The 12,307-nt window shown below is 34.5% G+C and overlaps 2 protein-coding genes across 3 annotated transcripts in view; one reads left to right on the forward strand and one right to left on the reverse strand.

Annotated features, from left to right (window-relative positions):
• LOC128996152 (zinc-regulated GTPase metalloprotein activator 1-like) overlaps positions 1-12,307 on the reverse strand; it is a 230,611-nt gene that overhangs the window by 181,917 nt on the left and 36,387 nt on the right. The window lies entirely within an intron of this gene.
• Positions 41-9,424, forward strand: LOC128996156 (alpha-tocopherol transfer protein-like). Its single transcript, XM_054421292.1, has 7 exons — positions 41-166; positions 1,443-1,591; positions 4,302-4,461; positions 4,961-5,213; positions 6,514-6,624; positions 7,593-7,698; positions 9,095-9,424. The coding sequence occupies exons 1-7, from the start codon at positions 156-158 to the stop codon at positions 9,238-9,240; spliced, it is 936 nt and encodes a 311-aa protein (XP_054277267.1). The 5' UTR covers positions 41-155; the 3' UTR covers positions 9,241-9,424.

A 12,307-nucleotide genomic window follows, 5' to 3' on the forward strand; every position in this document is an offset into this window, starting at 1 on the left:
AGAGCTCTTCAATCTGCATGCACTCCACAACACAACATAACCTAACTTGTTCCATACTGTCACTGTGCTTATACTAGTTATACTGTCAATGATAATTAACAGTTTAATATTTCAGCTTACACCAGTAAAGTGTGAAATCATTGTGTGGAATAACCATGTCTCTCAAGTAAGTACATTCAAGCAACTAGAATGAAATAACCTAAATCTAAAGCTAAAAGTAACATCTACAGTACTTCTAGTACTGTATCTTTGATACTACATCTAATGTTATAGCTTTTGCAGTCATTCTAGTGTGGACTCATTATGTCTCTGAAGTTAGTAAATCTAATTTGAACTCTTTTAATATTCAAAACCAAAAATAAGTTTAGTTTGTACTTAGGTAGATGGTTGAATGTGTAAGTAGTGTGTTTGTTTAAGTTATATTGACATTCATTTTTGGGCGCTTCAAAGATTGACGATAAACAATTACAACAAGCATCAATGAGTAATAATGGACAATAAATTCTCAAAAATAATCTTAGCTTTTCAAAATTTTGTCAGGCTTATTTATTTACTTGGTATTATTTGTACGGTATTTTTTTAGTTAAAGGAGAATTTCTTGCTATTCTTCATGTCACTATCACAATGTTTTATTTACAAATAATGTCAGTTAATCTAATTGTAGACCAAAAATAAAAATTTCATTTGGCATTTTTGTAAAAAAAAATATATTTTTCCAGTCAGCCACATAAACCTTAAACTAGTACACTGGACTTGTTCTTTTTCCCCTTGTATCCATAATAAAGATAGGCCTAACAAAAATATTAGAATTGAACAGCTGGCCTCTCTATTTCAAGTTATCTGAGGCAGGTAACCTACCCGTCGACTAGCTTCGGGTAAACGCGGGAATAATTTAGTGTATCTGCAAAACAATAGTACAACACACAATACACTGATTAAAGAATAGGGGAAAATATTAAAGTTAATTATAATGATAATAATATGTCAAATTTACCGAAATAACTATGGTTCTTACTAGGGCTCAATTTGTAAAATTTTATCTTTCCGAAAAAGAGGTACCAGAACGCCGTTCCACCGTAAATCGAGCACTGGTTCTTACAAAGTATGATAAACAATGAGCAAAGGACTGCCATTAAATGGAAAAATCGTCAGAAACGAAGTCTAATGTGTTAAGTCAATTAACGTTCACAGTAATTATACTTAAAAGGGTAACTATTTCTCCCGTAAAGGGAATTTGATTCATTAATGAGACTTTGCCAAAAATAAGCGTTATCCTTGGCCCTATACATTCAGATACAACACTTATTTTGCTTAAATGTTCTTAACATTTATTTTATTGAGAATGCTTTTTGTAAAACATTTTTGGACCAAATAATTTCAGTAGATAAAAAACATTTATATACATCTCATTTATGGACGCAAGGTAAATTCTGTGCTTTTAGTTTCCAGAGTATAAACCTGTCCGAGCCTACAGAAGAGTTTAAGCAGTCTGTGTGTAAGAACTTCAACACAAGTCTTGAACAGCTGGAGAAAGACGTTCTTTCACTCAGAGAATGGCTGAAGTCTCAGACACATCTACCTCAGTGCGCCAGTGAGTGTTAGCTTTGACCATAAGACAAATGGAATAATGACTGTCAAAGGAAGGTTGCACGATGGGCCGCTAGATGTTCGATTCGCTGCCGTCATCGGCTCCTCGTCGTATGCTACCAGCAGACGCTGCAGCGGTGCGCGCTGTAACTACACAGCACTTTGGACGCAAGAACATATGCTAAACGCAGCATTGCTGTTGTATATTTAATTCTTTTTTGTCTATGCTTTGACTATTGATACAACTAGACATTCCATCCCCAAGTTAAAGTTGTTGCCGGTTTTAGAATCAAAATGGTCATGGTTGAATTGAACCCCTGTCTGGCTAATGTAAATTACTGATTTATGTCAACACATTTTTTCACCTGGTCAAACTGATACAACAACTTATCATGAGCACTACAGCTGCTATAGTATTTTGTATGTCAAAACTTTTTCAGTACGGTAACTATGTACAGAGCTAGAAGCCACATCTGTGGTCTGAAAATGAAATTTTGTATGTGAGAACCAACCCATGGTAATTCTAGGCTTTTTTCATATTGTAAAAATTTAGAATTTTAATGGTTGCCGTATTTTCTGATAAAGGTATAAAATATTTAAAAATTAGATTTTCACAAAAACAGCTAAAACAGTTTAAATGAAAATTGGTACGTTAGGGTTCTTTTAGCTCCATACAAAATTATACAATCCTCAACGCTGTAAAAATTATGGTTCAAAAGTTATGGCAACTTCTGTGATTTTACCCATAAAATATCATAGTTTCTTCCATTTACAGGTTATAAGGGTTGTTGACAAGCTAATAGGAGAAAGTATGTGTAGATTGCTGATACTATTTATTAAAAAAAAAAAAAAAATTTATGTTGGCAAGAGAACACAAAAACATCATTCAACAATTCATTGTCAAATTATTTTTCAGTTAAGAAACAAAAGTATGTTGTAGATTTGTTAGACGACTGTACAGTAGAGTCCCGCGAACTCGGCGAACTCGGCGTAATGTGGATTGGAAGGGTGCCGAATTTGTGAAATGCTGGGTTTTCGGGAACTAGGGTTAAAAATAAGAACAATACAATTTTTAAGCTTTTTTAACTGCCTTTTTTATTAATATTTATATTACAAGCCAGTATTAAGTCATCAGATATAGTACGAAAAATCCTTGGTATGAGTTGTGAATGATTTGACTTGAGCTGGCTTGAGTCCATGTTTAACTCGGACTAAAAATATCACTAATTTTCTGAGCTAGTTGATGGCCGAGTTATCCAGACTGTCGGGTTATGGAGTGCCGAGTTTGCGGGACTCTACTGTATCAAAATTGATGAACACCATTCACCAACAATTTGGCCTCGATTTAAAGTACCATCATCAGGATGATTTGACTACCGCACAGTTGTAAATGTATCTAGACTTATAAAATCAACTGTGCGGAAGTCAAGTCGCTTTATGACACTCTATCGAGGCCCAAACAATGAAGAGTGTTTTGTCGATTTTGCCACGCTCCCCAAAAGACCATGACATGTGACCATGGATAAAATTCAATAAGAAAAAAAAACTAGTATTCAAACGGAAACCAATTAAACATTAATTTTACAATAATCAATTTGCTGTTAACACAATTAAGTCTTCCCTTGTGTGGAGATTAAATCTAATGAATCTGAGATGATCTCGAGGTATAATGACGTGAGATTGCAAAAATTAATTCGCCCGCAGTCACGGCAAAGCTGCTAACAACTGGTTAATGAAACGTTGAGTGATGAGTGTAAACAGGAAATAGAACAGGAAGATGGTGCTATTAGATACGTCCTGAAGCAGTGTTAGATCAACACCGAAGCTGGTATCAATCACAACAACACACAAACACTGACTGGCTAAAGTCACAGAGGAGGAGAGTATCAGAGAAATGAAAGGGAAAAAAATTGAATTTAAAAATTTCATCTAAACTGGTTTTTTAACTTTGGTCTTCTGAAAGTTGGAAAAATTCTCTTTATCAGCAAGTTTGGGCTAGATCACGAATTTATGTAATAACTTATGTCAAAACAGGTATGGGTTTACTTGTTAAGTTCAAATAGAGAGGTTTTATAAGAGCTATTAACACACAGAAAAATGATTTCAATGAATAGTGTTTTTGGTTTCTGGGGCCATTGAAACCTAAAAGTACATTGGTACCAAACATGTCAACTTAGCAGCTAAATTTTCTTTTAGGGAAATTAGCTCAAATATATTTCTTAATGAAACCGAACACTTTATATGAAATGAAAGATAAAACACTCAAATATTTGTACTAAACCTCAATACAGAATGAAAACTGAAAACAGCACAAAAGTAAAATTATTTTATGTGATTTTTAAGTACAGTACTCTATTAACAACAGCATTGTCTCTTTTTCAATATTTTTGGTTGGTGTTTTCTTTTGGTAAACTGTTTGTAAATTTTTTTCAAGTTGGCCCTAAAAAAATTATATCAATATTTTAAGCTGTATGTCAGTATTTGACTTTTACCCAACAACTGCTCAAATGTCTAACCTACTATAATATGGTCTTCACTATCATAGATATTTCCACTTTAAAAGTTGCTTTTGTTACAATGGGTTTAAATTTTTCTGGTTTTTGGGTACGTGGTATGTTATAACCCATAAATCAACCGAGGGGTTAATAATATTACAACTTAAGGTGATTCCTAATAATTTAAAAAGCGTAATTTGGCTTATTTTCTGTTTCCAGGCGACACAATGTTAAAAGCGTACTTGATAGCCTGCAAGAATAAAATGGATAGAGCCAAAACCAAAATAGAGAACTACTACGTCGCAAGAGCTGAGCTTCCTGAGATATTCTCTGATAGAGATCCGGCCAGTCAGAAAATTACAATTGACGGAGAAATCATGTAGGTGATCATAGGTAATCACGAGGCAATCATATGTAGACATGTAGGCAAATAATATGGGTCGATCATAGGTAATCACGAGGCAATCATATGTAGACATGTAGGCAAATAATATGGGTCAAGTTAGGTTGTACACAAACAATTAAAAATGTATTTTGGCCTTAGTCACTAACAAGACTACAAGATCGCACCACTCATCCTTCACTGATATTTGGATTAAAATACGCACCTAGTGGTGTCCCCATCTTAAATAATTGATTGGTTGATTCACATCTTAGGATGCTTGTTTCTAGTTCGGAACTGTTTACACATTACTTCAGGCTAGTTCTAGAGGGGGTCTCGTCATTATCGGTGATTGGCAAGATTTGAACCTAGAACCTTCGGATTTAAAGGGTCACACTCTACCTCTTGACCAACTCGCTCCCCACTGGTTTTACTTTAGACTCCCCAATGTTTTAGTATTCATATTTCCGACTCACTTATACTTATATAATTCCAGACACATATACACACTGCCCAAACTGACTCCGGACGGCTGTAGAGTGAACATGGTTGGCTTCCGAACCACAGAGGCAAAGAGGTTTGACACAAACGCTTATTCCAAGAGAACACTGATGGCCGAAGACATTAAGATCAACAAGGAAGCGTTTGTGAACGGAGCTTATTTTGTGTTTGACGGAAGATTCATGTCGATGAGCCATGTGATGAAGGTGACTCCCCGTATGTGTTACAATTTGGTACACTGTGCTCAGGTATGTATCGCCAAAAACACACTTTGAACTTCTGAAAATAATAAATGGTATTAGCAAATAAATGGTATCAGTAACCTGACACATACTTTCTTATTAGCTTGTCAACAACTATTACCGGCAGTGGGAGTAACTATGATATTTTATGGGGAAAATCACAAAGGTTTCAATAGCTTTTGAACCGTAATATTTACGGCATTAGGGGTTGTATAATTTTGCTAAAAAGTAAAAGGACTATAACATACTAAATTTACTAAAATTTTTACTATTCAGTAACCACATAGCAAATTGCAACAAAATCACACGACAGGTCTATATAGCTCTGTACTCATCCACACACACAAAGATTACTTCAAAATAAGACTTTTTTGGTTCAGGCCAAGGGGAACCCAAACCGAACATACCCACCTAAAACTCAAACTTAATAATTTTGACTAAAACAATACTTTCTCCATATGGGGAGAAAGTAAAAAGGAGCCTAAAAACTTAAACAGACCTTAGATTTTACCCCATACCTACTGCAATTGGGAAACATACTGCAATTCAGAATTACAAACATTTCAACCCAAAAATATCTTGAGGATACAAGCAAATATTTTTTGTTCAGATGTTTCCTTTGCTTACATTTAATTTTGAATAATATTTTTGTTCTGTATTAAAGCCCATTTTTCCCCTTTTATGTCCCACCTTCAGATACTAGGACGCTAGTTCTAGCCCGGAACAGTTTTACACATTTCTTCAGGCTAGTCCTAGAAGGTCGCGGCATCACAACATAGGGATCCACTGGTGATTGGTAGGATTTGAACACGTAACCTCGGGCTCCAAAGCCCTGCGCTCTACCACTAGACCAGCTGGCTCCCTTAAAAGCTTAATTTAGTGCCCATTAGACTGTTTTCTTTCACTGCCCGAAATATTGTGTCATGTAATTTTCCCGAGTGGAAGTCAAGGTCTGTAACCAACTCATCCTCACACAAAGCAAAGTCAAGGTTAAAGAAATCCATCTTAAAAATAAATATAGGGGAAAAAACGGTGGTTTTACTGCTAAAAACTACACATATTTATTGGAAATTTGGTTCTTTCTATTCTAATTGAATACATCCCAAAATGTTTATTTTAGAAACAAATCTGAAATCAAATTCTCCTCACATTTTAAACGCAGAGTTTCCTGCTGTCAAGGCCTTACATCTCACATAGTCATTCAACTATTCAAGGTGGTAGAGTCTGTCTTAAACAAACTAGACATGTAAAACCCTAAACTAGGATGTTACTGATAAAAATTTACAGTTTAAAACTTATATTGCAGAATGTCCTGCCAGTCATCATCAGGGGAATTATATTTATAAACGCTCCTTCATACCTAGAGATAATTCTGAGCTTCCTGAGACCATTCATGAAGAGCAAGTTGTTCCAGAGGGTAAGATATTTGTTTCACACTATATTAAGTTGACTCTAGACAATTATTGTTATCAGATGTGTTTCCCTTTTTACTTTATTATGTTATTTACTGATTAGGTGTAAAATGAAAATACACTCCCATGCTGGTTCCCGAAATCGTTGGAATAAACATAGTTTACATGTTTGTACCTAATTTCATGAAAATTGCATAATATTTTGCTTGAGTTATTCAAATAACAGAAAAAATATAAATGAATTTGAAAGGATGGTGTTTTCAGCCTTTGGGTATATCAAAGCGAAAAAGAAAAGCGATACAGGGTCTAGGTCCTACCATGAGACCTATGTTAATTCAGTAGACTCTTGAAAATTCGAAATTGGCGGGCCAAGCAAATAAAATTGAATCATCAAGAGGTTTCGATTTATTCAGAGGAAAATAAACTATTCGAATTACAAAAATTTAATATTTAATAGTCTGTGTTGTGGAGGGTACAGAACCTTACAATTACAGCTTACTTTAGATACTTTACAACAAGCAACAGCTTATTTTTTGTTACTTTTTTTTAATTTTGTTAGCATTTTACTATATATTCTTGCGTCATCAATGACATTGACAAACTACTGAGCTAACAAAACAGGATGTATAGTTTTCTGTTATGACAGGAAGGAATCCCTCTCTTCCAATTATAGAGTGTTTTCCCGAGAAACTTTGAATCACTGCGTGTTCCAGATCGGACTGACCTCTGCTTCGACTTAAAAATACAGAGTGTATCAAAATGAATAGTAAAACTTCAAAATATTAAGAGATTCTCTACAGACTGAGCTTTTATTTTGAACTATCGAATGTTTAAATAACCAAAAGTTGACTGCTTACTCTAAACTAATTGGTGATTGGATTAAATTAGTTGGTGTGTAATTGAGTTGACGGAGAATGTTATGCCCTATAAGAAAAATTCACTAAAAAGGGTGACAAGATAAATTGTGTTCTAGATTCATGTACACACTAAGGGACCAGAAGTGCTGGAGAAGTATTTCCCGATAGCTCTCTTGCCCAAAGACTACGGAGGAGAAGAGGACAACAGTGACCTACTGAATGGTGTGTGGCACAAGTTAATTCTAAACTAAAGTCTTTAACAAACTCTCGTTATGTCAGATATAGTTAATAATAAGCAAGATAGTTCAGATATAGTCTTGCTGTAGCCTTAAATAGTGAAAGGTAAAATGTCATGAACTATGAATTGAGCTCTGTGGTTAGATTTATGTAGTTTAAGACCTGTGTTCCTGTGTTGTTAAAAATACCTTTGCCGCAGAAAACCTACAGACTAAGTGAGCTTCCATTTATCTGATTGGAATTTTACTCTAGAATTTTCTCCATGAAGATTTGACCTGTACAAAACACTACAAAAAACAAAATAATTTTATTTTAAGCTCAACAAAATGGCTTTAATGAAAATTGGGAATTTTTATGTTTAAGGGGTTGAAAAGTTAGAAAAAAAACATTTGTTGAAAGATATTAAAACCCCATAACATTGTGTTCCTATGACCCGATCTTGACGGTTCGTAACTTCATTCAAGTGTATTTAGCCCTACTTGTTCAGGCCAAGATAATTGATTAAATTATTTAATCAAAATCGGACCAAAACTACTCAAGTTATTGTGTTATTGGACACACGTGTATACTCAAATAAAAATTTAAAAGAATATTATTTTTGACCTCTTGGGCATCAAAATGAAAATAAAATTGGTACCGTGCCACCTACTTAGCTACTTCCGTAGCTATAGCTACTTCCCCATAGGGAAATTCGCTAAATCAAGCTATATACCAGTGGACACTTAAAGATAAGTAAGATGTATAAGAGTTGTAACTCAGAACCCTTACATTCTGATAACTTTCAACCTTTTCAACCGAGCTCTTAACGATATATTTTACGCAAGCCTCTCCCACGTAGCTCAACCACAACCATGATGTATAGTTACACATCGTTGACGAAGTGTATCTGATATGATTGTCACACTACAAAACATTACCGATTATTTAAAAAATTATAATTTTTGAACCGGTGTTGGTAAGGATTGGCTCTAAGATTGGGTTCTGGTTGGGTTCAATAAAGAAAAATCACATTTCATTAAACACTCCTGGGTATGTTTTTGGAATGAGAATATGTTATTTGTCAATATATATTTCAAAAATGCATAACCAAAAGTGTTTCCAAAATTTTTAACAATATTAAGCTATCTAACGGGATGGTGCCCAATGTTGATAGTGAATGTTGCAATGACACCACACTGTCTGGGCTGTGTAAACAAAGGTACTACCCGCTAGCGTTGCGTGTAGCCTGCTGCCTTCGTAGCGTCCTGTAAATTTAGCACCCTGAATCCCGTGACATCTGCGCTACAACATTGTTGCTTAACTAACACAGCCCTTACAGCTTCAAAATTTCATCAGAAACTTAGTCACATTTCTAATTTCTACTAATTACTTTTCTTTACAGAGTCCTGGATGAAGTGTTTGAGAGATAATAAAGACTGGTTTTTGAAAGAAGGACAGCTAAAAGCAGACATAAAAGTTGCTCCAACCGAGAAAAAGAAGGAGTTTGAAGAGATGCAGGGATCTTTCAAAGCTCTTGCTATTGACTGAAGAAATCCAGGTGATTGTCTGTGATAGAGCAAGGGTTCAACTGTTTTGAAAAGAAATAATGAAGAACAGTACAAAGAAGAAATGTAATTTACATTAACTATATTTAAGAGACCTTCATTTTTTGTATAAAATTTGTTAAAATATTTATAAAATTTATTATAAATGAAAATTCTTGTAAAACATAGTTTCATGACTTATTCCCTAACCTTAAAAATCCAACATGTATTATATTATCGTTTATAGTCAGTCAATGATATTAATTAAACTAAAAGTAAGAATAGGACTTTTATGATGAGTATTCCACAAACATCTGTTGTATAACTATGGCCTGTATGATGGAACCTGTCTCCTTACCCTAGGTCTACCTGGGACTAACCCTGGCCTTAAACCATTGGCCAGTCCCCAGATAGACGAAGATTCAGGATACAGGCTCCATCATACAGACTACAGCAGTAAAACATTTTAAATTGGCAGAAATTGTAGAATTTTTTCTGGGATCACTGTTTTGATTGATTTGAGCGGAGCAAGCGTCTCTTATACGTCCACTCTTATGCATTTCATGGTATGCTAACTCCTCCTAGAAGGCAGAAGCATTCATTTTAAAATTTTGCATGGTAATAAAGACCATTTCGGTGAGTGCTAATATCTAAATGGTATGGTGTTAAAAAATTCTCTAAGGAATCCGCCCCACGGGCCCTCAAAATTTCAATGTATTCCTTATGGAAGCAGTATTTGACACAAAAACAAAGGCATAAGATCAGCTGTTAACTTAAAGTAATTATCGTAACTTTTATCACAGATATAAGAACAGAAATTGTATGGATACAAACAAATGACGCCACTAGCTCGAACCACCAATAACATTAACATATGGTTTGGAAGTTTTTTGACAGTTTAATTTAACTAATAATACAAATAAGTTTGCTTTAAAGCTAGTGTGTCATTTACATGTCTTGTTTATGATCAACATCCTTTCTATTCTAAAATTATTGCTGTTAATCATTTTGTTAGCCTATGTATTATTTAAGTGCGTGATTAATCCTTAGTCTCAGTTTGAAGTTTGAACATGATTAAATAACTACCGTACTCTGAAGACCTACAGAACAAGTTAATTATTACACGTATTTCTATAAGTGTTCCGTTTGTTTTATCTTGCAAAGTAATAATTGTTATGGCTGTAGAACAAAATCAGTAGTTATAAATAATATTGTAAATACAACGGAATCAACCTACAGTGACGGCAGTGTTCTCGTATTAGCACTAACTGGTTGTGCTGCTTCTAATGTTGATGGTCAAACAGTTCACTCAGCTTTAAGATTGAATAATCTAAATCTTCAGATTTTGTTCGATAACGTTTGTGTCGTAGCTTACGTTGAAATATCTTTGTGTGGCCAGCAATACTTGCAAAGAAACGCAACAATCGAAACCTGACAACCAAGATGAAGTATTTGGCGGTATTATTGTATTTGTACCGGGGTAAGATCAAGATTTAATCATGTCATCTGATATTTCAAATCAGTGGTATACACGTGGACGTTTTGTATACAAACACATTCAACAAGTTTTTCAACTAAAACCTATCATGCGTCAATCCGGTGAAGAACAAAGTCATCAGATTTATTTTTGCAAGGCTGCTTGTATAATCATCTTTGCAAGAAGAAGTACTGACGTGGCTACTGACAACCTAAACAAATTGGCTAAGCTGCAAAGTCCTGTGGGACTCATTTGTGCCATAACAAATTTTCAATAGCCGAAACAGTGATTTCTGATGAATGACAATCTCTTGAAAGCATCCTCAAATGTAGAGTCATGTTACACCTCGACTTATGGACAAATATATCACCAGTCAATGGTCAATGGTGCTGTTAGCACTGTCATTTAACATTATATTTACTGTCAACAAAGTTCAACTTTTGTTAAACTTAAACCGATTTCAATAAAAACTGTGTAAGCTGGTTGGTGGAAGTAATATGAAATCACAAGGGCAATTCAAAGATGAAATATACAATTTCTTCTAATGTGTTCTCATTTGGAAGTTTAAAAAATGTTGATTAAAGCTTTCTTAAATTATATTACAACGACTGAACATCTGATTTACGACTGTAAATGTTTTGCCTGAGGTATTAATGTAATAGCTTAACAAATAAATATTTTGTCCATCTATATTAAAACGTCACGCCTAAAATTTGGAAGTTTCTCCCGTGTCAAATATCTTAGCTTTGTCAGCTTATGAATAAGTCAGAACCAATCACACTGCCCTGCAAGTCATTGCCATAACAAACCTTCAATAGCCGCAAACGTGATTTATGATGGTCGAAAATCTCTCAAAAACATCCTCAGATTAGCCAAAGGGTGTAAGTAAAGTCATGCAACGCCACAACTTATCGACCGATGCAGGATTAGTCAATGGTGCTTTTGACACTGTCCATAATATTGTATACGAATGTGAAGAATTCTTATCACATTATGCAGCCTTTATGTGTATTGATTGAATTGAGTAATTATAGATGATATACAATAATGTGGTACTGATTTTCCCTGTTGTAACTAAATTTGTAGAACGTGGCATTAAGTGTACCCGGAAACAATTTCCATTGACACCTGCCTATTCTCTCACAATTCACAAATCCCAAGGCATGACACTGACCAAACAGTTGTTGATATTGGACCAAGAGAATTAAATGTTGAGTTGACGTATGTTGCATTGAGCCTAGCCGAACGATACATAGGCTGCTTTTCCACCCAGTATTACCAAAAGAACGTCTAATGAGCAATAATAAAACCTCGGTCTGGAGAAAGAAACTAGACAAATATCAACGTTTAATAACATGTTATAAAGATTTTTTAGTTTTAGTTTGAAATGGTCACATTTGTTGAAATTAATAAAATTCACATTGTATTAAATTCATGTTCAATTGTTTAATTCAATACGGTATTTAATAATTATCAACCATCTAATTGGCTGGTTGAATATCTAAAATGTAATTGGCTGGTTGGTTTTTTTTAGTTCTGGAGGATATAAGAGAATGCTCTATCTTTTGTGAAATCATTCACTTATCATCACATA

Source organism: Macrosteles quadrilineatus, unplaced genomic scaffold (genome assembly GCF_028750875.1).
Source record: "Macrosteles quadrilineatus isolate MER2022 unplaced genomic scaffold, UCM_ALF_1.0 Scaffold_6__1_contigs__length_79288215, whole genome shotgun sequence".
Lineage (NCBI taxonomy): Eukaryota > Metazoa > Arthropoda > Insecta > Hemiptera > Cicadellidae > Macrosteles > Macrosteles quadrilineatus.